The 26,641-nt window shown below is 44.6% G+C and overlaps 1 protein-coding gene across 3 annotated transcripts in view; it reads right to left on the reverse strand.

Annotated features, from left to right (window-relative positions):
* Window positions 1–6,155: 6,155 nt before the first annotated feature.
* CLCF1 (cardiotrophin like cytokine factor 1) overlaps window positions 6,156–26,641 on the reverse strand; it is a 55,301-nt gene continuing 34,815 nt past the window's right edge. The window contains exons 1-3 of one of the 3 annotated variants that reach the window (XM_053283319.1): window positions 16,403–18,692; window positions 14,433–14,599; window positions 6,156–8,107 (exon numbers count right to left, since the gene is read on the reverse strand). In XM_053283319.1, the coding sequence (XP_053139294.1) occupies window positions 7,625–8,107; window positions 14,433–14,599; window positions 16,403–16,421 (669 nt within the window). In that variant the 5' untranslated portion in view covers window positions 16,422–18,692 and the 3' untranslated portion in view covers window positions 6,156–7,624. Of the gene's footprint in view, window positions 8,108–14,432; window positions 14,625–16,402; window positions 18,693–26,641 lie in introns of those variants that run through there. The other 2 variants (XM_053283317.1, XM_053283318.1) reach the window with 2 other exon arrangements.

Consider the following 26,641-nt stretch of genomic DNA (forward strand, 5'->3'; position numbering starts at 1 on the left):
AGCAGATCCCTATATATGGGGGGGGGGGGCGGGGGCGGGAAAGGTAACCACAAAAAGGAGTTCACACTCTACCTGGCAAATGCTGGTCTGGGTTAAGCAGGGCAGCAAGGGCTCTTCTGCTGCAGAGAACACTCTGGCTGCCTCCTCCTTCCTGGCTTGCTTGGGCCCTACTCGAGTTCAGGCTTCAATGCGGCCTACACGGAGGCCTCCGTGGAAGCCCCGCCCACCCGCCGATCAGCTGAGAGGCGGGAGAAAAGGAGCTCTTTGCCGCTTGCCTGCTGCTTCGATTGCGGGCCAGCAGAACAAGCAGGAGAGACGGCGAAGAGGGCAAGTGGCTGAGGGGCCTTGGGGCTGGGCAGGGGGCAATGGGGAGTCACATGAGGTGCCTCTGGGGTGCCCCTCCAGGCAGTGGGGCCCCCAGACAACTGTCTCCCCTTGCCCTATCATTGTTACGCGCCTGGGGTGGGAGGGGAGTAAAAATGGTTTCAAGTACGAGCTGTGGTGGGGGCCGTGGAGCAGGGGCGACTCCACACCCCATCCACCAGCCTGAGTAGCTCGGGCTCAGTTTGGGCCTCTGTGCAGATGTGGAGGTCACTACCTCCATGCTTGCGCAGAGGCCCGAACCAGCCTGGGTTACTCAAGGGGAGGCCAGCGGAGTTGGGGAGGAGCTGCCCCACCCCACTCCCCACAACTGCCACTGACATGGCTGCAGCTCGTACTTGTAAGCATATTTTATTCCTCTCCCACCCACTCTATATGCCCCCTGTGCCCCTTCCTGTACTGGTAAAGGGGAATCCTCACCGGATTCCCCCCTGCCAGAATAGCTCCTCTACCAGAATAGCTCCGAGCAAGCTTGATTCAAACCGGGCTCAGTTCAGCTCAGATCTGGACTGGCCGAGGCAGTTCTGGTTCGACGCCGAACCCATCAAGTCTGGCTCAGATCTAGCTGCCTCGCATACTCCTATGGCCTTCCTGTAGGCTTCTAAAAACAGTAGCCGAGGGGGCCATCCCAACATTTAAGGTGGCTGGTCCCATTCTTGCATTCCGGTAATTCGAACACTTGTTCACACCCCTTGTTCTCTCATCTTCTGTGAGGAACTACATGCTGGATCAGCTGCAAAATGTAAAGCACTTGTACTTAATTGTGTCTGACAAAATCAGAGGATGAACTTGAGCTGGGGTGTGCACGCTGCAATGGAACGGCATGTCTCTGTTCATTTTGTATTTGTTATGTTAAATCTTTCCTTACTTCCAGCTGTATGTAGCAGATCTGGGTCTAGCACTGAAGGAAATATTAGCACAGATGGGAAACGTGATTGCTTTCCTGAAGTTGTTACTGTTAAAACAGTACTGTTACTGTTAAATGTTAACATTTAAATACTGTTAAATGATAAAGATTTTTGTTTAAATGCAAAGTTTGCAGTCAGACTTACATTACAACCAATGCTAACTGAGCGAAGAGGTACCTTTTTAAAGTGGTGATTTTCTTTATTTAGCGGGGGAGAGCAACTGGCCCTATCCAACCCCAACACAGCATCCCTCCATTAGCTGTTGCTGGTGTCTATCTTATGTTTCTTTTATAGATTGTGAGCCCTTTGGGGACAGGGACCCCCCTTTTAAAAAAAAATCTATGTAAACTGCTTTGGGAACTTTCATTGAAAAGCAGTATGTAAGTATTCATCGTATTAATATTTCAAAAAGCTCAACTTTTTATAAATAAAATTGACAGTAGTCGGCAAAAGCTTGTGCTATAATACACTGGTTATTTTAAAGATACCACAAGACTCTAGTCACCACATCTAAAATTCTGGTCACCACAATTCCAGTCACCACATCTTAAAAAGGACATTGTCGAACTGGAAAAGGTGCAGAAGAGGGCAACCAAGATTATCAGGGGCCGAGACCACCTTCCTTATGAGGCAAGGCTACATCTGCGGCTATTTAGCATAGAAAAAATACGACTGTGGGGAGACATGATAGAGGTCTATAAAATCATGCATGGAGTGGAGAAAGTGGATAGAGAGAAATTCTTCTCCCTCTCACATAACACTAGAACCAGGGGTCATCCCATGAAATTGATTGCCACGAAATTTAGGATCAGCAAACGGAAAAACTTTTTCACACAACATATAATCCACTTGTGGAATTCTCTGCCACAAGATGTGGTGACAGCCAACAACCTGGATGGCTTTAAGAACGGTATGGATAACTTCATGGAGGAGAGGTCTATCAACAGCTACTAATCAGAGGGCTATAGGCCACCTCCAGCCTCAAAGGCAGGATGCTTCTGAGTAACAGTTGCAGGGGAGTAACAGCAGGAGAGAGGGCATGCCCTCAACTCCTGCCTGTGGCTTCCAGCGGCATCTGGTGGGCCACTGTGTGAAACAGGATGCTGGACTAGATGGGCCTTGGGCCTGATCCAGCAGGCTCATAGGCCCACAGGTTCTTATGGCTCATAGTTGTCCAGATCTCAGGTTACAAAGTTTGAGTTTCCAAGTGGTGGAACTTTTATTTCCAACTTTGAAAATAATGTGTTGTGCTAAAATGCAAGTTTTAAGAGGCAATTCCAATGTTACATTTTTGTCCAATTCTGGTTTTTAAGGTACAAATAGGCACATTCAAATTTTGGTTTGCAAATTAATTTCCATAATAGTTGGTCTGCCTTTGTGATATTATAATTGCTCGTTTATCCCCCCCACTCTCGATCTCATGTTTTGTAGAACTTCCTGAGATGTGGACTGACATGCACAAGCCCCTCCTGAAGGGCATGGGGTTTGCCCTCAAGTTCCTGGGCATGATGCTGGTGGAAAAGCCCAAGGTCGCAGAAATGGCATCTGGTGCCATCCACACAGGATCATTGCCATGGTGGGGGGTGCTCTTCTCTCCCCCACCCCTCTGTTTGTGCATTCCTGGGAGATGGCCTGGGTGAAGAGGCCCTTCAGGCAGTTGAGAGGAGAGCTGGTCTTATGGTTGCAAGCATGACTTGTCCCCTTAGCTAAACAGGGTTCACCCTGGTTGCATTTGAATGGGAGACTTGCACTGTAAGATATTCCCCTTAGGGGATGGAGCTGCTCTGGGAAGAGTAGAAGGTTCCAAGTTCCCTCTCTGACAACATCTCCAAGATAGTGGGGCTGAGAGAGATTCCTGCCCGCAACCTTGGAGAAGCTGCTGCCAGTCTGTGAAGACAATACTGAGCTAGATAGACCAATGGTCTGACTCAGTATATGGCAGCTTCCTATGTCCCTCTAGCTCCTACAGCAAGTGTTACCATGTTGGGGACAGGGAGATAAACAGGAGATAGTCTCTAGATGTAAACCCTATTCATTTGTTCCATATCCATGTACAGTTACAAATGCTGCCCAGCAAACCTCACCCCACAATGATTCATCCGGTAACTTGCCCGCCTTCCCTCGGTCACTAGGAGGACAGCATGTATCTTCAGAGACAAACCTTGTATTCAGGGAGAGATCCTTCCTTTGATGCAGGTTCTTCATCAGGGTGGGATTTCTCAATGCGTCATTGTGGGAACAGGGCTTGCCAGGTAGTGTTTGTAACCATGACCACTGTACGTGGTTATGGAGCAGCTGAACAGGGCTAGAATTATCGATGTCTGTATAAAATTATAAGTACCAAGTGCAGGATTACTGTCAGACAGGAAGTGGGTATATCACTATCCCTCCACATTATTCCCTCACCTCAGTGATCCAGGCCACATGTGATTATTCTTCAAAAGAACCTATTTATTTATAACAGATTTATATCCCACCTTTTCATTGTTGAAGTCTTCAAGGCAGCTTATAAGTATATTTAAACAAAGTTGTTGGCAGTCTGAGTCAATGCCAACTTCCATGTGTAGATTTTCCACTCTAGTAGCAAGGGTGAGGTTTCCTCCCGCATCTTACACCTGATGTCTCGGCCTCAGTGGTGGGCCAAAGAGCAATCCCTCTCCCCAAACCAAATCCAGAAGCAGAGCAAATGACAATGTCCAAATCAAGAATACTAAACTGCTCCTGCCACACAGTGCTTCTCACAGGCAGCTGGCTTGATGGCAGTTAGAATCTTCACAGGATGTCATTCATTCATTCATTCATTCGATTTCTATACCGCCCTTCCAAAAAATGGCTCAGGGCAGTTTACATAGAGAAATAATAAATAAATAAGATGGCTCCCTGTCCCCAAAGGGCTCACATTCTAAAAAGAAACATAAGACACCAGCAACAGTCACTGGAGGTACTGTGCTGGGGGTGGATAGTGCCAGTTGCTCTCCCCCTGCTAAATAAAGAGAATCACCACGTTAAAAAGTGCCTCTTTGCCAAGTTAGCAGGATTGATGGAGTTGCCCTCCCAGCTGTAATAAAGTGTAGCTGGGTATGATGGGAGTTGTAGTCCAACAGCACTTCTGATTGGCCACCACTGCACTATTGTAATAAATCAATAATACATGCTTAAACCTAGCCCCACTGCACTGAAATCTCTTTGCATGCACACCCACGCATACATGCTAAAATGTGCCCTGAACATGTGCCTCATGTTCTGTACAATAATACATATTTAATATAAGAAGCAGCTTGATGGTATTCCTGTAATATGAAGTCACATGTATCTCCCATTGTCATATTCAGGGGTAGCTTGGTTGCATAGATAGAATATAAAAATGCAAATGAAGAGAAATTAAATTTGTTTAGATGAGTACATTCCCAGTGAGAAAGAGCGGTTGATGTCCTGATTAAATCAATCAACAGAAGTTCCTTTGAAATTAATAGGACAAATTAGTCATAACTAACTTGTCCTATTAATTTTAATGGGACTTCTGTTGAGTAATTTACTCAGGATGCCAGCCATAATATTTAAGCCAAAACTGAATATGCAAAAAAATTTAAATCTCAAGTTAGGAATTCCTCTAACTCTTAATCTTAATTTAGGATTTCTCTAGGGGCCCATCTGCAAGTGGCTATTTAAGGGATGAGTTGTGATCATTTAGTACTATCCTAACTCTAGAACGTGGAGTCATCCAACAAAGTTGAATGGCAGTACATTCCAGACAGAAATAGAAAGTACTTTTTCACACAGTGCATAATTATTGTTGCAGAATTTACTGCCACTACTTGTATTTAGAAATGTTCTCTATTTCTCACTGACTTATAAGCCCCTTTCCCCCAGTGTACCTATGGGTCTCTTCTTTTATTACTACCACCACACTTCTGGCTATACCGTCCTGATCAGAAAAACTGGGAAGGGATAAGATCATTGTGACTGGTTAGTTTGCAGACCAATAGAAAAAAGCATTCAAATAAACCTTTTGAAGTGAACTGAAGATCAATCATTAGGGTTCCCAATGCCTGAAATAAAAACATCCTGCTGTCAGGGTGGAACCAGCTACTTTGACTGCCATACATGGGGGGTGTGTGTGTGCGCGTGCGTGCACGCGCATAGCAATAGGAGAGTGGCCAGAAGTTCAGGCTTCATTATCTCCTTGTTTAACACTTTAGTGATCTCACCACAGCTGGAAAGGGTCAAAGCAGTCAACCTGGATGCTAAGGCCCCCTAATTATCTCTCTCCAGGGACTAAGGCTGGCTTTTCACTGTTGAACATAAGAGGTGAGGTATGGGAGGCCTGCTTGTTACAGCATGGATGGGGGGCTTGGAGTCAAGATCCCTAGACTGTATTCCCAGCTCAGCTCTGGGATGGAAATTAGGTCTAATGGTTGAGAGCAAGTGGGATGAGGCCGGGAAGTGGAACGTGTGCAATCTGTTCCATCCATAGCTGTTGTTCTGGTTTGGTTTGGTTTAAGTCTAACTGCCAAGTTTGTTTCTTTCCCTTCATATGGACTCTAGATTTCATGCTTTTCAAGAGACTCGGGAGAACCTAGCTCCCTTCTGAAAGGTATAGTCATATAAGAAGTTCTCTCATCCATAGCATCATTCTTTGCAGAACAGCTGGAGGAAAGAGGTCCAAGGTTGAAGATGGCACAGGTAACAAAAAATCCAGAGGAGTTGAATAACTGCATGCTTTTTGACTGAAGTCTCCTTGATGACAGGTCAGTAAGGAAAAATCCCATGAACAGATATATGCACATGCAAATAGATCTATTACTGAGTATCACGGGGATCTGCCCAGAATGTGCTCTGCAGAGAGAGATGTAAGGCCAGTGCAACTCCTGAAGAAAGCCTTTTATTTGTTAATACAAGAATAGAAATTCTTCAATAAATACAATCTAATAAATAACATCTGAAAATAAATAAATATTAATACAGACAAACTGAGAATAACACGACCTGACAGTGGGGAGGAGGAGGGGTTGGGCAGAAAGGGGAGGGGAGAGAACCAAGGATGGGGCCACATTGGGGGATCTCCCTGCTTCCCTCCCCTTGCTGGTGACAGTGTAAACCACACAGCCTCACCAGGCCCGCCTGCCACAGTGTGGAGGGAGAGGTACAGGCAGGCGGCGATCACTGTTGGGGCTGGTTAGGATGATGGCCCCGCTCGTTTTCTGTTATAACTCTCAGCTTTGATTAATGTGGCATGAACAAATGATTGGAAGGGGAAGTGTTAATGGCCATTGCAAGAAAAGAAAAGGAAAGGAAAGGAAAGGAAAGAAAAAGGGCCGAATACCCACCAGTCTGCACTGAATCATGTCCCTTGTAGTTTGTGTCTTGTGTCACCTCCTGTTCAGAGCCCCATTTGCCCTTTCTGAGATTACCCCTAGAATTCATGGCCTGGAGGAAGGGCCAGGCCAGCGGTCATCCTGAACAAGCTAGCTTGGGAGACACTTCCCTCAGAATTGTGTGCTGATCTGGCCAATGTGAAGCCCCTTTTGCTAGCTCCTAATTGGCATTTTAAAAAAGGAAGGAAGGAAGGAAGGAAGGAAGGAAGGAAGGAAGGAAGGAAGGAAGGAAGGAAGGAAGGAAGGAATGCAAGAACCCAGGCTCCAAGGGGAGCTCAATGAATGGAAAGTGGAGTGTAAGAGTTGGAAGCTGCTGAATGCTTCCTGCCCTACAGCCACGGCTTTATTGCTTGTCACAAGGAACAAAGGGAAGGAGCAAAGTTCTTCCCCTCCTGCTGGAAAATTAATAGGAGAGGAGAGCCGGTCTTGTGGTAGCAAGAATGACTTGTCCCCTTAGCTAAGTGGGGTCTGCCCTGGTTGCATATGAATGGGAGACTTGATGTGTGAGCACTGCAAGATATTCACCTCAGGGGATGAAGCCGCTCTGGGAAGAGCAGAAGGTTTCAAGTTCCCTCCCTGGCTTCTCCAAGATAGGGCTGAGAGAGATTCCTGCCTGCAACCTTGGAGAAGCCGCTGCCAGTCTGGGAAGACAATACTGAGCTAGATAGACCAATGGTCTGTGGTAGCTTCCCATGTTCCTAACAGCCCTCTGGGAAGAATAAGAGAACTAGAGAACACTCTGAAGGAGGAAGGAAAGGAATGGATAGGTATGAGTTTGCTCACCTAGAGGCACAGCTTCATAAGAGCAGTGCAGAACCATGAAAGTGTAGGAGCAGGGGGACACTTTTGAGGTGGTTTGGGAGGGGGCTGTGGATTCAGAGGCTTCGGAAAGCCCTGGGCCTTGAAGGGCAGGTATGACATCCGTGGATGAGGTGAAGACAGACTGGTGAAAAGCAGGGGTCAGAAGTCCCTGGTCTCGAAGTGCAGCATAACAGCAGAAGGCGGCACCCTCTTGCGCAACCTGTTGAAGTCCTTGGCAGAGCGCCATAGCCAGGTCTGCAGCTCTTTAAGCAGCCAGAAGTCATCCATCTTGCGCAGGAAGTGGCTGTGAGGAGTAGGTGTACCACTGGGCACTGGAGGCGGAAGTGGGTAGCCCAGGGAAGCCATGATGCCAGCAATAGAGCCCAGCAGCCCTTGCAGACTGGCACGGAAGTGGGCTAGGCTATGGCGCAAAGTTGGCATGGCAGCCGGGGCTGCTCCATCCATGGTCCGCAGGTAGCACAGCAGGTGGCTGTAAGCCCGGTAATTGGCTGCTAGCCGCGCATTGTCATTCAGGCTGCGCCACAGCTCAAAGTCCACAGTGGCACTGGGCACAGCCTCTGCCCCAATTATCCGGGGAGGGTCAAAGTCTGGCTCATTGAAAGGTGGCCCCAGGTAGTTGAGCTGAAGGGAGAAGACAAGAGGGTATTAAACTCACTTGAAATAGTAACACAGTTCCACCTATGTTCCCTCCATCCCCTTTGCAGCCTTATTCCCATTGACTGGGGCAGTGACCTATGACACTATGGGAGTATGCAGTTTTAATTCTTCAGGGATACAAAGCACTTTAGGCTTGAATGCTACCGTTCTTGATACATTTGAATAGCTGGTTTGTACCTATCACAAGTGTGCTGTGGAACCGAGATTGAAGCATACACCTGCCAACATGCCCATGCATCTGCTTGTGCAGACATATCGGTGTGCATACAAATATTCTGTGTGCAAGCAAATAATATCCGGAATATCTGCATATTTGACATTCCCAACATGTTTACATTTTAATTTCTCCTCTTTACCGGGTGACATCCTTTGCACCCACACACTGGAACTGCAGCTCGTCCCCACATCCAAAGGCAGAAAAAAGACATAATCTGAGCTCAGTGCTTCCCCCTGCACATTCTCGGAGAGACACACACACACCACTTATTAACACCCGCCTGCCCTGCTGAGCTGCGTTCCTGGGATTCCCCACCCCCCTCCCAGCACGGGTGCCCTGCGGGGCAGCAGGATTGCCCAGGCAGTGGGGTGAGCGGGTGGGGTGAATGAAGCACAGAACGGAAGGGAGGTGTGTCCAGGCCTGCGGGTGTGTGAACAATCTGACAAGCTCAGGAGACAAATTAATTTCCTCTGTGTCGCCTGAGGGCAAGTAGAGACGGTTCTCTCCAAACAACAACGCGCCAGCAGAAACCAACTAGCAGGGCAGGCTGGGACGTGGCCAATACCATGAGACCAGCCGGGGAAGAGGCAACAGAGAGGGAACAGTCTCTCATACTGAAGGGCACAGACTTTGGAGGGCAGGAGCAGCCCTGGAGTTGGGTGAAGGGATATGGAGCAGTGGTGTGGGCCTCCACTAGCACCTAGGCTAGATCCACCAAAGGCTTCCCTCTCCCCATTTAGGCTTTTTCATGGGGCTTTTCCCAAACAGTGCACTTAAGTGTCCTCATGCAAGCCAGACTAAGGGCCCTGACAGGAATGCTGGAATACTCTGTTTCTGCTGGGAGCTATCTGGGAGCTACAGCCATATATTTCCCCTAAATGTTCAAAAATGATGAGTCAGCCACTCCATTACCCGATCATTATATTTTGGTTCTCGTCCTTAGCTTTTGAAATTCTGAGTCTTCAAATGCAGCCTGGAATCAAACTTCCCTCTGCACTCACCAGTTCAATATAGACAAAAGAGGGAGGGAGGACAGTTCCCAATCCCTTGGTGTTAGTAAGTGTGACTTTTAAAGAAAAGAACAATAAAGGTCACAACATCCTTGCAATGGGAAGAGTCCGCCCGCCCTCAAACTTCCCTGAGCATCAGTATTGCAAGCTAAAAGTGGATTAAGTGGTAATTCCTGGCCGGGGAGGAACTGAGAACAAAGCTGATGGCATAGATGGGAACAAGCAGATGAGAGTGTGGGAGAAGAAAGTCAAGCAGTAAATAGAATGGCTCTGGACAGTACGGCAGAGGCATCCAATGGGCTGTGTGTTAATGTCATCTTCTTGACCCTGGATGTTTACACATTGTTACAGTAGGCAGAACTGTGCGTGTATGCTCTGTGCTAAAAAAGAAAGGAAAGGAAAGGGAAGGGAAGGGAAGGAAAAGAAAAATCAAAATTCTATGCCAAGATGATCCAGTTTTCATGCCAAGAAATGCTGAGGTCTCTGACCTGTATAACTTATGAAATTACCATGTTTGATTGTTTTTGCATCATTTATTCTGCTTCAGCTGGTCATGGGAAGGGTCAAAAAGCTATGCAGAGCATCCTAGCCCTACACAATCTAATTATAGGCATTTCTTATGGAGCAAAGGGATGTCATATATCAGGAGGATAGGAAATGTCCTAGGAAAAGGCAGATACCTTTTGCTCCATGAACACGCCTATGCTCACTAAATTGTGCTTGTATCCTCTGTGCTAATCCAGAAATTATCTCCATCAGCCAAGTGGACTAGCAAAGGAGGACTGTTGCAGGCTGAAGCACCCTCGACCTTAATACTGCAAAGATTCAATGCACTTAAAACAGCACATCTAATCTCCTAAGTAAGGCACTTGTGGATGTGACCCTAGATGTCAATATGTTTTATTTCATTTTTCCTGGCTGTTTGAATAGGCTTCTCTACCCTCCGCTTACATTGCCACATATGGGAGCAACTTTGCTTCAACAGAAATCCCTTGGCAGAAATCTCACAACATCCCTCAAGGAACAGCCAACAAGGCAGCAGAATCAACTGCTCTCCTGTAAGATAAAGAAACCCCATGGTCATGAGGCAATGCACATGCGTACACATGTGTGTGTATTTCCCCTCCTGCTGAAACACTCAGTTGCCAATCACTAAGCATCGGCAAATGCTAACCTACTGGGGAGTGGCGGGGGGGGAGCAGTGGGTAAGGAGACAATTCTCAGGAGACACATATATTATAGATCAAGGGACTCATAACAAATCATAACACCTGCACACACTATTATGGAGGGTTTGTGCAGTGCTAAATGTTAAGGCGAGAGGGTGGGACTCTGTCATAATAGGGAAGATTTTGTTCTCACTGGAAAAAACTTCCACAAAACACCCAGTGGCAGCCTCTGCAGTCCTCCATGTGCTGAACAATAGCCTGCTTCAGCAACCAAGATTATCCACTTTGTCATCAACCCAATTCTCTGGATGCCATCACTACTAAGCTGCCTATCTCTATAACTCCTAGCATGCTCCAAAGAGAGGTGATTTGTTAGCAGAATTCAGGTAAACTTCTTGTTTCCAAAGATGGGCTGAAAGAGAGAGCCCTTCTCCACACCCAACCTCCCAACTCACAAGTTTCAAGACAATGGGCAGCATTCAGACCGACCCTGCCATCACGTTAGAACACTTCACACGCACAATTGTTTGGGGTAATCTGCCCTTCCCTCGATTGCCAGTGTATGTCCCCGAGGGTCCCTCAGCAATGAGGGCAGCAGAGGGAAGGAGGCACTGGCAAAATTGGTTGCGGATACAAAATGGTCCAATATGACGGCAGCGTCAGCCTGGATGCTGCCCATTTGTGTTTCCTTTTACTTTGTGAATTCTGAGCATTTAGGCACATGATGATGGCGAACAGAGAACTAGTCCCTTTCTAGCCCCTGTTCTTTCACTTGTGTTTTTACATGCCCAGTTTTCATATTCTTCTTCAAACCATTATTATGCCCTCCCTCAACTTCCTTTGGCTTGTCATGAGTCTTCTCCTGGTGTTAATCTGCATTGATCTTAAATGCAGTTCTTAAACCCTAGCCCTTCAGGCTTCTCTCCCTCTTTGAGACCTGGCTGAAGGCTGAGACAGCCCAGTGATGACGAAATGGGCTCCTAAAGAGCATAATACCAAGGCATGAAGCTGCACAATCCAGCAGAGCCTCAAATCTTGCAGAATATCATAACTCCATAGTACCACATGAGAACTGAGGCTACTTCCATAGGACTTCACCCTGCTTAGCCTTGTAATGTCACGTTTTAGGTGTGACCGAGATGTTTCAAAAGTATTTTTGCTGCTCTGAAAGCACACACAGATTTTTCTGTCCTGAAACAAGCTTTTGCAAATATTCTGTGGGTTTCCAGAATGTTTGGGGATAAGCTGTGGTAAGCATCCATGGGCTAGCACCATGGCATCACTAACACCCCTCCCTCAACTCCAGTTCCCAGAGAATAACACAATGTTTTTTGATAATGTTCATGTGTGCATTAATACATATATGTCACTCTGATATTTGTTTTAAAAGGTGAACAACCCACTTAAAGCATGGACAGAGAGTTGATTCAGTGTTTCACTTGGATACATATACATATGTAAAGCTCAAACTGCAGCTGAAGAATTGTAATGCAAAAGTAATTGCATGCACTCCATTTGTACACTGTTATATGTTTTGAATGCACTCATATCTGTTAACACTGCATGAATGTGGATGGGAACTCATCACTAACTGGAGTTCCCACTGTAAATACCTACAGTGAAATACAAATGTGTGCGTTCATTATATGTGGCAATGTATACGTAGGCATATGCATACTGCTGAGTTCATATCACAGGACAAGCCTTTGTAGGCTTTTGCCATTCTACACTAATCAGTAGCCAAACAGTAAACATCAGTTATCAAAGAATCAGCATTTGTTTGGGATAATCCAATCAATGAACAATATGCAAATATAATCCCAGTTACGTTGCCACAATGTCGCTTTTCAGCCCCTTGCTTCAATATTTTAAAGCAGAAAAGTAAGAGACAGACAGACAGACAGACAGGGACCGCAATCCTGCCCCTAAGATCACCCCTGCCCCTTTCTGGTGAGAGACTAGTACAGGCTGAATACTGACATAATAAAGTCATTCTCATGACAAGTCCTACCTGAGTAGGACAGGGCAAGCCCAGTTAGAGCTGGTTGTGAGAAGCCCCAGGATCATTCCTGACCCCGCCACCTCTCCCCCGAGTAGCCCTGATTCTAAAGCCAGACTTATAGTGAGGAAGGAGGACAAGTGCACACCTCCAGCCTCACTCACCAGTTGTGTGGATTGTTGCTGCCTACCAGCAGCAGCAACAAGGCTGCCGGGAGCCATCTTTATCATAGAGGTGGGAGAGAAGGAACAGCCCACCAGCAGTGAACTTTCCCAATGCACCGCACTACTCACACTGTGCATTGTGGGATACCTGGCAGTCTGGCTTCCCTCCCCACCCCTCCCAATTACCACCCAGCTCTCCACAGTGCTGCTCATGTGGGTGCATGGATGGTAGAGCCATGGTCGGGCTCTGGTCATCTGTGGGAAGGCAAGTAGGCTCCTGCCTTCACACCAGCCCAGCCCCCTGTGGTCATATGAACAACCTCAGTGTATTCCACATCTTGGATGTGCATTTTGCTTCCATGAAGATGCATCATATATTACTTCTGGGCTGGTTTGCACAATACTTATCCAGTCCACATGACTGAAAGGGGGACACACTAAGTGTGTGCCTTTCATGGCATGTTTTGCAATGTCCTCCTGATGACCTACCAATGTGTCTTTTTATCGTGTGGAGGGCTGCTTGTCCAAATGGCCACCCTACACACACTCAAAATACTACATCTGGAATGTGTGTAGATCTGCAATTCAGATTAACAGTCCCCCCCACCACCCATGATAAAGGGACGTGTTGGGAGGTCATCAGGATGTCACAAACCATGGTAGGACAAGCATACATTCAGTGTATCCCCTTTTTAATCAAGTGGGCTGGTGTGGAGAAGTATCATTCAAACCAGCTGTCTGATGACCTAGTACAAGTGTTGACTGAGAAGGTTGCATATTTCAATGGCAGACTCTATACTTAGTAAGTGCATACAGCCATGGACATAGCTTGTTGTAGAATGGCCCAGTTCTTGGTTTTTCAAGAGGATCTGGGCTTAACAAACATTTTTAAAAAGAAGTTTCTAGAACCAAGATATGCTGGAAAATATGAGCTGCAACATTTCCGAGTGCCAAAACCAAACGTATCTTCTATATTCATTCTTGCTATTGCTCTTAGTAGTCAGTGCCAGGAAGGAACCCTGCCAAGGGGCAGGGTTAAGAATGCCAGGTAGGCCAGGGAGCAGGGGATACCATGCAGATTGATGAGGGGCTGCCCCAGTCTCTGCTCTCCATACAGCTGGGCGTCTCCCTGGCGAGTTCTGACAGACGAGGCCTCACCTCACCCCAGCAAGAGATGCACAACAGATTGTAAACAGGGAGACTCCACCGGTGCCTGAAGGCAGGGAGGGGGGAAGCATGTCAGATACTTTGCCAAGCAAGGGCCATAGCTGTGGAAAGAGCAGTATTTTAGCTATTCACCATGCAGAAGGGAAATTTCAGGTGGCAGGGTGTGTGTAGTGCAGATGGTGTTGTCAGAGGGTGCTGCAGGCAGTTCAAAGTCTTAGGATGTCTCCTGCACCTCCATGACGCCTTTCCCCAAATACTGAGTAGAGGCAGATCCTGTCACCTTCTAATACTGTCATTTCCTACACTGGGCTTCCAGGATTCAAGCTACAGTATGTCTGAGATTCATTCAGCCCTCAACCCAGAGTCAGAGAAACACAGCCTGACCTCACCTTGCTGCAGAGACAACAAAGCTTAGAGAGGAAATGGGGCATGGCTTGAGTGAGGATTAGAGGCTGAGAAGAAGTGGAAGAGTAGATGGCATGAAAGAAAGGAGGAGGAGGAGGGGTTTCTACTAGGTTACTCAACTCAGTAGTCTCCAACTCTCTCAAAGCTTCTGCACTCACATAAGTGGCCGCAAGCGTGTGCAGCTGGTGTTCCAGATAGCGAGTAAGGTCGTACGTCTGCTGGATGGACTGTCTGGTAGTCACTTGGTCCGTGCTGTTCAGGGCAGGCACCACAGGCAGGTTCCAGAGCGTGGCACACAGGAAGGCAAGGATCCCCCACGAATCTCCTGCAGGGAGCACACTTGTAAGGAGCTGTGGGCAAAGGGAGTACTGTGACAGGAGGAGCAAAGCCTGCATTACCCAGCCCCACCCCATCATTCCTAGGAGAAGTCACAGGAATAAAATGCCCAAAGCTGTTCCTAAAGTGTTGTCCCATTGTATCCCCCCCCCCCTCACACACACACCACAAACTCTATGATATAATTCTGATCTTGAGATAGGGCCTGTTTTGATGATGCCTTACTGGCCCACACAATTAAGAAGGGGATGCATCAAGACTGTGTCTGCTGTGATGTCTTCTGTAGATGCGCTAATGCCCTCCTGGCACATCCCTTTATCACATGGGGGGCAGGGCTGTCCTTAGATCAGGGCAAGCAGGGCCGACTACCTGGGCCCCATTCTTGTTGCGGCCATTCAAATGAACTGGAAGGGGCCTCCACCCTGGCTAATTTGTCCCAGGCCCCACACCGTGCCAGGGATCTCTAAGGATACCCCTGGTGTGGGGTGTCTGTTCATCTGAATGGCTGCTCGGCATGCACTCCAAATACTTGTTTAAACAGCCCCCACACACAATGAAGGAATGTGCTGGGAGGGCATTGGGATGTCCGTGGAGGATGTCACAACAGACACACACTTGGCACATCCCCTTATTAATAGTAAGAGAGAGAAAATATCATCAGAACCAGCACATTGTGTAGCTGATACCCAGGGACAGACACAAGTCACTGTGATCCAGGGTATGGTTGCCAGATCAGATGCATACAAAAATCTGAGATTTCTGAGGTGGGACTTGGTGATCTCACAAAACTGCCAATCCTTGAAAAACTGAACTGGGGCAGAGCCCAGCAGTAAAGTGGCAGAATCCAGCAGTGACCAAAAATAGTCTGAGACTAATTTTTGCCACCCATCCACCTGAGGGGGGGGAATAGAAGCGGGGTAATTTTTGGCAGACTGGCAACCCGAGGGCGGACCTGTGAGTCACAGAGAGGGACCCAACAAAAAGTTACCTTACCAAGCAGTCATCACCACCACCTAGCCTAAAAGAACCGAGCAGACTCATTCTCTTCATGCAGGAAACATGGCTGCCCTCCCATCCTTATAATTTCTGCAGGATCTATGCTCACTGATGCTACTCATGCATGTAGTCATAAACAAACAACCAAAACCAAGATGCAATGGAAACTGGAGGCAAAGGCCATCTGTTAAGATGGCCCCAGAAATGAAGGCCTCTCACTTGAAGCCTTTGTCCTCAGTTCCCCTCCCCATTCTGCACTGCTACTGGCAGGTTGTACAGGTCCCTGAGGGCTATGTGTGTGTGGGGGGGTCTCTCTGGGAAGGAATTCAAACCAGATCGACAGGACACATTTAGAGAAAGGGCAAATGCTGTCTTTTCAGACAAAACATGGCTTCAAGCTGTTTAATGCTTTCTGTAGATGGAAAAGATCAGATCAGTGGGAGGTGTTTGTTTTTGTTTTGCATAAGGGTGGTGGTTCTGCCTCATTGCTCTGCACTTGCTCTCTAACTGTACCTATTCCACATTACCTCATTATGTGAATAGGTTGTTGGAGTGTATTCATTGCGTATCCAGTACTGGAGTTCCTCTGGCAAACTTTAACTTTTTATATTGAAACAATGCTATCAGACAGCCAAAGCAACTATATTTTGTAAGCTTACTACTATATCTTAAATGTTAGTATTTTGAGAGTGAAATATTGGATTACAGTAGAAAAGGGTATATATGTTATCGGTTACAAATAAAATACATATTTAGAAACGAATATAACAGGAGCAATGCAAAAGTAGCTTCTTACTTTGGCTTGCTTCATACATCAATTTTCCTCTGTTAAATGTTGAACGGTATGTGTATGTCTTCTGATTTCAGCAGGCCAGGACTGGGAATATGGTCATGCCTGTGTAGCCACCACAGAAACCTACCCCGTTACTCATGCCAGTGCCTCCCACTTGTGTGATGAATCACCCATGAAACACGCAGCCTGGCTCTGGCCACTTGCGCTTCATTAAAGACTATCCCGCGGCATTTTCCTGTTCGCACCACGCCCAGGCCCAGCCCAGATGATTCCATCCTGCTTCAGTGCTTCCGCTGTTCTCCCCACTAGGGACAGGGCCTACCCATCCCCTCTCCTACACACTTTCCACAATTTAATGTTTTTCTTTCTTACAGATTTCTATGCAGATTTTAAGGGAAAATTAAAAATAGGAACCTAAAGGGCCTATGTGTTCCCTCCCAACCAGCAAGAGGATCCAGAGAATGGTTCCACTTCCTGCTGGGTGTCTTGTAAAAGGGGGGGGGGAGCAGATGTCTTATGCCAGATCATAGCCATGTTTATCAAAGGGAACGAGAGAGGAATATGAGGGGAGTGCTCTGAAAGGTGAGAACATCTATATCCTTCCCTCAGGAAATCAGTCGTACAGTGGAGAGAGTACCCCTTGAGCCCCTCTGTCTCACCACCACAACATCTCAGCTGGTTTTCTGTCTAGATTAATTATGGTTTAGTAACATGTTTAATGTATTTGCAAGGCAAATTTTAACATTTTTGTTCCTGTTTTCATGTACAGTACAAAATGATAGGCATTATGTACAGCACACAGTTCCTGTCAAGATACCATAAGATTTGATTGTGTGGTGGGCCGCAGAATTTATTGTATTCAAGGTCCAAAGAGCTGCTAATCCAACCATGTTAAAGTCAAGGGAATCCATTATGATGCCCTGTTATATCCTCAACATGATTAAGAAAGATGCAACCATTAGCTGAGCTGCTGCAGATTAATTAGAAAGAGCCATGCAACTTTGTTTCAATTATTCACACAGTCTACTCCAACCCTATATAAGCTATTGTATTCCTAAAGTCTCCACTTTCATTTGTTAAGGATCTGTGTTATTTTCTACTCTAGTCTAGATAGGCCTAGTTCTAGCACGAATCCTCTGTGATTATTCTGTTAAACTTCTTGTCTGCTGGGATTACACAAGCATTAGAAATCTTCTCCCATCAGACATAATAGTTAATGCACTAATCCCAAAATATATTTGTTGACTGGAAAAGACTGGTACATTATTTTAAAAAGAGAAAAGAAAATAGCCTGTCTGTTGTCAAAGAACATTTTAATGTTTTTATTAAATCTTCATGAGAATTGGACAAGATTTATAGGGAACTGACGTGCTATCTGCCAGAACTGGAAAAGGAATGGAACTTCTACAGTTAGTGAGCGATCCTAAACATTTGAAAAGTACTAGAAAATGAAAACGCTGACCCATCAAGTCTAATGCCCAGATGAGTAAAAGAAGAAAATGCCACCTATTTCAAGTCTTGGTAGAAATGTTGGGAAGAGTCTGCCAAATATTTTATCTTCTTCCACCACATCAGAACAATGGCCAACATCCTGACTAATGAAGTGTTGGTGCACTGTGAGATGCATTGGTGGTGGTGCTGAATGCTGATTTCCTGACTAACACAGTAGCAGTGTGTGAGGAGGGGTGGGTGGGATGGGATGGATTTCAATGATTTCACCTTACCATGGGAGCCCTCTGTGCTACCTGAAAATATGTCCCTGAGGGCTGCATGACCCTCAGAGACACATTTTGGGGTGGCACAGAGTACTTCCAGAGGAAGGGGAGGTTGGCGAAATTCCTCTGCACACAAGTGCCAGTGCTACATTAGTCAAACCTATCAGCAGCACTGTCGCATCTTACATAGCCCCACCATTTCTTCAGTGAGGATGATTTTTTAAAAAATATCAAATAGTACAATTTGGGTCTCATAAGTGCAAGTTGGATGTGTTTTAAAATATTTTGATACAGCAGGTTGGAATTGTTAATTAAGAGATAGGTGTATTGTTTTGTTTTTAAAAATCAATTTTCCATTATCCCATATAGCATATGACCAAGGGATATTTTAAAATTCCTGGGCATAAAATAAGACCACTGTAAATTCTCACAATGAAACATGCCATCAAAGCATTCTTAACAGTCAAAGAATCATAGAAGGCTAGAGTTGGAAGGGACTTTGAAGGTTTTCAAGTCCAACCTCCTGTGCAGTTCTTGTAGCTCTTGTAACATTTTCCAATATATTTTGAAATGGGGAATTGCTTTAAGACATAGCATTCTTAATAGTCTCACCTATTCGTACTTGCAAAGAGGAAGCAGCACTTCCCTACTTCCTGCTTCTTGGTTTACACAGCCAAGAATCACATTAGTCTTATTAGACTCAGGATACCATTAGAAGCTCACTGTGAATTGAAGTTGGTTGCCTAACTTAGCTTTACAAACATGCTTTTAGGTTTATAGCTTTCCAGGTTATTGCTTCCCATCATCTAAAGATACTTCCAGCACAAAGTGTTGGCATGTGTCAGGTATGCTGAATACCTGAGACCTGGAAACTACATAAGGGCTGTGCTGATCACCAGATTGCTGCTAGACTCTACAGCAGGCCAGAGACTAGCAGGCTCCAACAAAAAGAGACCACATCACAAGATGCTTATAAATATGTGAGAATGTTTTATTGGAAGCTAGTGAAGGGTATTTTTACCAGAGTTCTCTTGTAAGGTTTTTAAAGTAATATAGTTGCCCCTGAAGATGGCCCTTTTGGCTGAAACGCTTTGGGCTTCCAATAAAGATTCTCACTTATTTATAGGCATCTTGAGATATGGTATCTTTTTGTTGGCTCTTTGTTAGATTCTTCCTGGGCTTTTTTGTATTTTCAGAGACTAACAGGATCAACATGTGTGATGCAGTGTAGCACAAAATCTCCTCCTCTTCCTTTCCCCCACTTCTGGCCTGCTTACAGCACTAAATCAGTTGTGGTGAAAGCTGCCATCTGGTCACAGTCTAAGAATGTGACCTACAGTCTTCACTTCTAGACAAATGATCTTATTTATTTACTACATTTTTATACCGCCTTTCTACCTTGACAAAGGCACCCAAAGCGGTTTACAATATTAATCTTATATCAGACCTTCTTGTTCAAATGACCCCCATTTTACCAGTTGATCTTTGGCACCATGTATAACTGACCTGGCTTGTCACTACATTTATCATCAACATCATCATCATCATGTTATTGTTACTTCACATTTCTGCTTGTATTATTTTCCAAACTATTTGGAGGTCAGATGCTGTGATCACAATTGCCCTTTAAATCTTAGAATACTTCAGGGTAATAATACTATGTAGTACCCTCGTGACAAATAGGCCTAAGATGATTGACTTAAATTCTGGTTTCTATATTAAGTTGTAGTGAACATGACCTAATGGGTGAACTGAATGTCAAACATTGTGAAATGGTATTTCTGTAATGCAAGGTCACATACTGAAACATTTCACAGGCATCATCAGATTCAGAGAGACTCTGAATTCCTAAAAATATAATGGAGACACTATTTTTTTTTTAAAAAGAATTCATTAGCAAATTGGCACTGTATCTCACTATTTAAATAAAGATTATGGGTAGTTCTCTCACTGCAAAAAGCGATTGCACCCTATTTGATGTTACAGCAATAGTTTAATATAAGGATCAGCAGCTGGAAGACCCTGGGCCAAATCCAGTCCCCTGAGTACTACCAGCTGGCCTTACAATCCAGAGGCAAGAGAGTGTCTGAAGGAATGGTGACTGTGAAAATGGAACCTTTTGGTAACCCCCCTTGGGGAAGATCATGGTTTGGGGCTCATTAGCATCCATCCCATTTCACAGTGAAGCACATGTTTTGGTTACAGATGGTTTCAGGTTCAATTCCTGGCATCTCCAGTTCAAAGGATATTTGGGTAGCAGCAAGACTGGGAAAGCCCTGCCCTGAGTGATGGGAGGGTTGCTGCCAATCAGAAGAGACAATACTGTGTTTGAGCGACCAATGGTCTGAAGCTTCATATGTACATAAAGTGATCCTATAGTAAAACTAGATTTTGACCAGGAGTTCAGTTATTTTTGCTTTGGTGCTCCAGAAGTTACAACTTCTTTTCAGATTAGGTATTATTATATTTGTATTTCACACCCTACCAGTAAATTATTTGCATTTTTGTTATTTAGATCTTAGCTTGGGTTTTTTAAAAACTCCATTGTAGCCTAATCCATGTTTATAGATTCCCAACACTTCCTTTTCTGCCCTGTGCATCTGATAAAGCAGACTATTGCCTATGAAAACTCATGCCACAATAAGCAGGCTAGCCTTTAAAATCCGACTGCATATTTTTACAAAATATAGACAATGTGAAGAAAATCAAATGAATGAATTTCTAATTTAGCATACATTTGACCAGTAAGAAGGCACAAGTAGTCAAATATTATAAGGTCAATCCACTATAACTGAACAAATCAAGGTTTTACTAGGTGGGGAGATCTGGCAGAAAGCAACAGCTCAATAGTTTGGAAACATTTAAATCAGGTTAGTCTTGTTCAGAAAGAAAATAGATTTACTCCATAAACCAGAGTTTTACAGAGTGCCTTAAGATTCACAATGGAGGTGGTCTGTGAAAAATAGGAGGTTGCTCCTCTGATCCTGAGCACCAATCATTCAACAATACCATAATGTGCAACAGGCACACTAAGGGTGAAGACACACATTGCATTTTTAAAGCAGTAGGCTGCCCTGGAAGCACCCTCACAGCATTCAATCCAAAGACACTTTTCCTTTCAAGGAACAAGATCTAGGCACTTTCCAGACTAGACCCTACAATGGGGTCAGGACATATCTTGGAAGTGTGCTTCCACACTTCCTGCATCATGACACCGCAGTCCCTATGCAGACAGCAGGGTGCCGTTCACATTTCCAACACCTTGTTGTGAATTTAATCACTGCGATATAGAGCTAAGACGTCGTATATACGGCGTGGAAAAGTTGCTGGTTTGGGGGGTTGTTAGTTGCTGCGAGACTGCTCCCCCTGCTGTTTACATTTCAAATGCAACTTGCTCAAATGGAAGCATTTTGCTGCTGATGAGCAGCTAGTCTGGAAAGAGCCTGAAGAAGAAGAAGAAGAAAACCCTACAAGTTCGAAGCAAAAGTCAGCTGTGTAACGAGCTGTTTGACTGGTATCCATGATGCATCAAAAATTTGACACACACATACACACAGGAGCATAGGAAGCTGATGTATACTGAGTCAGACCACTGGTCTAGCTCAGTATTGTCTACACAGACTGGCAGCAGCTTCTCCAAGGTTACAGGCAGGAATCTCTTTCAGCCCTATCTTGGAGAAGCCAACTTGAAACCTTCTGCTCTTCCCAGAGCGGCTCCATTTCCTGAGAGGAATATCTTACTGTGCTCACACTTCTAGTCTCCCATTCATATGCAACCAGGGTGGGCCCTGCTTAGCTAGGGGAACAGGTCATGCTTGCCACCACAAGACTGGCCCTCCTCTCATACGTTCCTGGAGCAGTTTTAAAAAAGAATTCAATTTTTCTGATTCGCAAGACAAAAAGGAAATTAATGCATGGATGTTCATGTAGTGCTTTTTAATTTTTCTATTCGGGCACCTGCCTGAAGCATGTGAGGAAGGACAGGCTGACAGCCAAGTTCACATGTGTATATGTCTATTATTTCAGTTGTGAAGCTTGGAGAAAAGCAGGTTCAACCAAGATGCACTGTGAGTTCTCTTTTTATATTAAGTCTGTCTTCACCCTAAGCCAGACTCAATATAAAAAGGGGACTCACAGAACACACACAACTTTCATCTCATGGACTAATCAAAACACAAGGAGAGGGGTCAGGGAAGAACATACACCTCCCAAAGCAGCTGTGCAGTGTGCCTCAGATTTTGAGAATTGTTGCTTAAACGGCCAGCAAATTTGAAATTTTCGATTGGGAACAGGCTAGCAGCAGTTCTAATAACAGGTTTTTTCTCTTTTTACAAGCTTATATAGAAGGCAGAAACACAGTACGTCTCTATATACTACAAAAAAAAAAGTATGACCCTAATAAACAAAAAATAAATATCAATAAAACTACACACAAACAAAACCTCAAAGCCCTCATTTTAGCTACTTGCTACCAATCCTACAGTTCTAAATATCTTTATTCTTGAAAGATATTTGCCCTGGGTTTCAGTATAATCTAGGCAAATATACTATTTCTATTGGACAGGGTGAGCACAATGACCCCTCCCCACCCCCAACATAACAGAATTTTTTTTTTAATTGATCGGTTTTCTGCATTATGATTGAGGATTTCCACATAGCTATGTTTGTTAAATAATTCATGTGTAAACGCCAAGATATTTCACTTATATTTTTAAACTACATTTGTCAAAACATACAGTTTAAAAACTGCCAAGTTGGGCTGCACATTGTATACAGCAGCTGACATGGAGACTAAATTACTCAGTACTACTACTCAGAAGTTATCCTAAAGTAGTGCTAAATTCTAATGGGACTTCCTCTAGTCAAGTTAGTGAGGATGTCAGCCAGTGACCTTTTTTCATTGATAATTATTCGCTTTCCCCCCTCCTCATTGCTTTTATCTTGTGTATTCACTGGTAATGATTGTAAGACTCTTGATATTCCTACAATTTTATTTAGAAAAGGAAGGAAAGATTGTGCCATCGAGTTGACGTCGACTCCTAGCAATCACATTCCATGTAATTTTCTTGGTAGAATACAGGAGTGGTTTACCAGTGCCTCCTCCCGTGCAGTATGAGATGATACCTTTCAGCACCTTCCTATATCGCTGCTGCCCAATATAGACAACTACAAATGTATTTACTAGGCACAATCTGGGAAGCACACTGGCGGGGATTTGAACTAACAGCCACTCACTCTCGCTCTAAAAATGGCCTCTAAGTACAAGTCCATGTGCTAATGATATGTCCTAACCCTTTTTTTGCATGACAGTTGCAATTAGTTTGTGAACATTTGCACCTAGGCAACTATCAATATTTAGTTCCAAGGTCATCTTTAGCCATCCAAAGGAAATCTAATATAGATTATTTCGGAGCACAGCAACATTTAATATGAGTCTTAAGTATGCTAAACTTTTCCCTTCCCAAGCTATAACAAGTCAGGAAGTAGAGAGGTCAGGCTCCATGCTGATGTTGTCATACATTTGGCAAACTTATGTGGTATGCTACACTGCTACCTGTATTCATTAGCCAGCCCAACTCTATTCTAGACACAGATTCCAACATCAAATTAAAAAAAGAGGAAAAGGGAAGGCAGATTTGACTCAGCCTACAAACACCATTGCAGTAAATGCATGTCAATACAAGACAGTGAGAATGAAATGAAATTAGTGCACGAAGAACTCTGTATACTGAACTTCTGGGCTGAGTTAAATCTGCTTTGTCTTTCTACTTCTCTTCACCATGGTTTTCCTTTGTGTCTTCTTGGGTTTCAGAATGTATCTTGATGGTGGAGGTGGGAATGATTAGCGATAAAGGGTAGTAGGTCTTGCTTCAGAATTCCATATAACTGTGTGCCAGATGTAAGACAACATGAGCATGAACCTCAACCGCAGATTTCCTGTCTTGTTCTACATCGGCAAAGGACAGATGCGGGAGACAGAAATCGTAACTCATGTTCAGTGTATTTTGCAAGGATGGATGTGCGCTTCATTTTTCTGGCACTTTTATGCTGCTGACAAAGGAAGAGAGTGCATGTGGCTTTTCCACAAGCATCACATCCTTTTGCAAGCACACTGTAAAAGAGAAAACTGTTTTCTGAAATATGCTGACAGTCTCTTGGGAAAGCCACGGCAGCAGAATACCATCATCTCAGTAACAAGGCAGGAAAGGTGTGCTTTGCTTTGCAAACCACCAAGCACTGCTGCTTTGCAACTATCAGCAGGGCTTGTTGGGGAATCCCTCACAAAGCCCTGGTGAAATCAACAGCACTTGCAAAGCACCAAAGCGCAGGGGCTTCACATTGTCATTCAATTGCATCTGCTACCACTGTAATTGAAAGCTACATCCACAGAGCTGTATAGCACCTTTGCAGCGGACGTTGTTCGCATCTATGCTGAATAATGGGCCCTTGTAGCTTTTTCTTAAGTGGAACCTAAAATGCCATTTGAAAGGTACGTTGCACCTTCTTTGCATTCTGGTGTCAGGATTTTATAGACGTAAGGCAGCTCTGTGGGATTATACAGGATCAAGATTTTAATAGTAACAACAGCAACAACAATTCCAAATCATGCATTAGGAAGGCAAGAGAAGGTTAGAAGGGATGTTATGGTGCCAAATACAAGGAAGGCTTATAGTTTTATTCATTTTTCTTTATGTATCTCTTTTGTATCCCGTGTTTCTTCCAAGGAACTCAGCGCTTCCTACATAGGAATATGCCATTCTATACTAACAGCAGCCCTATAGGTAGAACGTGGGCACTAGATGTGCTTCTTGTAGCACCAGACAGTTGTTGCTTTTCCACTTGCAGTCACATGCAGAATAGCAATGTTCCTTCACACAGCAATGGACAGAGCAAGTTTTGGGGACAAAATAGACCAACACTCCCCCTTTTACCCTCCCTGGTTCTGTTGTGGTCTGTTGCATCTAAGTACACACCTCTCAACAATAGATGGAACAGCAGCACTGGCAACAGTCCACACAGGTGATCATGGTGCTGCTGTACCACTGTTCTCAAAATGGCAGATTTTCTCTTTTAATAAATGTACCTATTAAGTGCTTGTAAAATATAAGTGGACATTTGGTAGATGAAGACATCATCTGTACCTCATTCACACACACACACACACACACACACACACACACACACACACACACACACAACCACACCCTGTATAGTGTTTTCCCTTTTAACAAACAACGATGGATATTTGTACACTACTTTTCAACAAAGGTTCCCAAAGTGGTTTACATAGAGAAATAAAAATAAAGGTTGATCCCTGTCCCCAAAGGACTCACAATCTAAAAAGAAACATAAGACAGACCCCAGCAACAGCCACTGGAGAGATGCTGTGCTGGGGCTGGATAGGACCAGTTGCTCTCCTCCTCCTGAATAAAGAGAATCACTACTTTTAAAAGGTGCCTCTCTGCTCAGTTAGCAGGGGTCACACATTTATCTTCCCTGAGATAGGAATGCAAATGACGTTAGATCCAGAATTTAGCTAGCTAACTAGCTTGGAAGAGAGACAGACATACTGACAGACAGTATGCTTTTATGATGTAAGCTGCCTTGTTAGCTTCGTTTAGAGTGGAAAGGTGGCACAGGAATCCTGAAATAAATAAAAAGTCAACATTTAAGTTACAGCTAAATTTCACTATTGCAAAGGAGTTCCTACCATGTTTCTGCATCAGTATCTGTAAAATGTAGAGACCATTGGCCACAACCAGCTTGCAAGGGATGTGTGAATATCTGTAAGAATTAAAACTATAGCAGGGGTGCACAGCTCAAATCACTGAGTGACACTTTTAAAATTTTACAAAGCTGGAGAGGGTTGTATATCGCTACATTCATCAATGGAAATTGTCTTGTGCACGTTCTAACTTAAAACAAGCGCAAAAGATTTCCCATAGATTAAAGCAATACAACCCTGTCAACTTAGTAAAATTAAATCACTGCAGTTTGTATGACCCATTCTCTACCACAGGCCTCTGCATCTAGGGAGAGAAAGAAAAATACAGATATAGTGTGATGTAGGCACTCTTCACTTTAGCTGCTGGCAGCAGATCTGGATATTTTTACAGATTATAATGTAAGAAAAGAAGGGTGTGGGGGGGTCTATTTTCTACATCAAGAGGAGTGCATCGAAACACTCCTCCTGCCCTCTGCTTATCTCTCTGCAGCAGCCCCTCCCTCCAAACACTTTTGCCCAAGCTGAGCACACTTCCGATATTGGAGCTCAACGAAAAAGATGTGGCTGGGGTAGATGGTGAAGAGGAAAGCAGCAGATAGAAGGAAGGTTCTACAGTTCTTACCTGTGTGACCCTTCTGTTATTAAAAATAGACTCCCACACACCCTCTTTCTTGTGACTGGCGCAGACCCATGTTTAACCACAAGGATCTGCCACCATCACATCTAGTTGGCCCTTAGATGTTCCCACAAAGAGGTAGGAAAGAGCCACAAGCAATAGGTATTTGGAATTACTCTTGAGCA

This window comes from Hemicordylus capensis, chromosome 1, assembly GCF_027244095.1.
Source record: "Hemicordylus capensis ecotype Gifberg chromosome 1, rHemCap1.1.pri, whole genome shotgun sequence".
NCBI lineage: Eukaryota > Metazoa > Chordata > Lepidosauria > Squamata > Cordylidae > Hemicordylus > Hemicordylus capensis.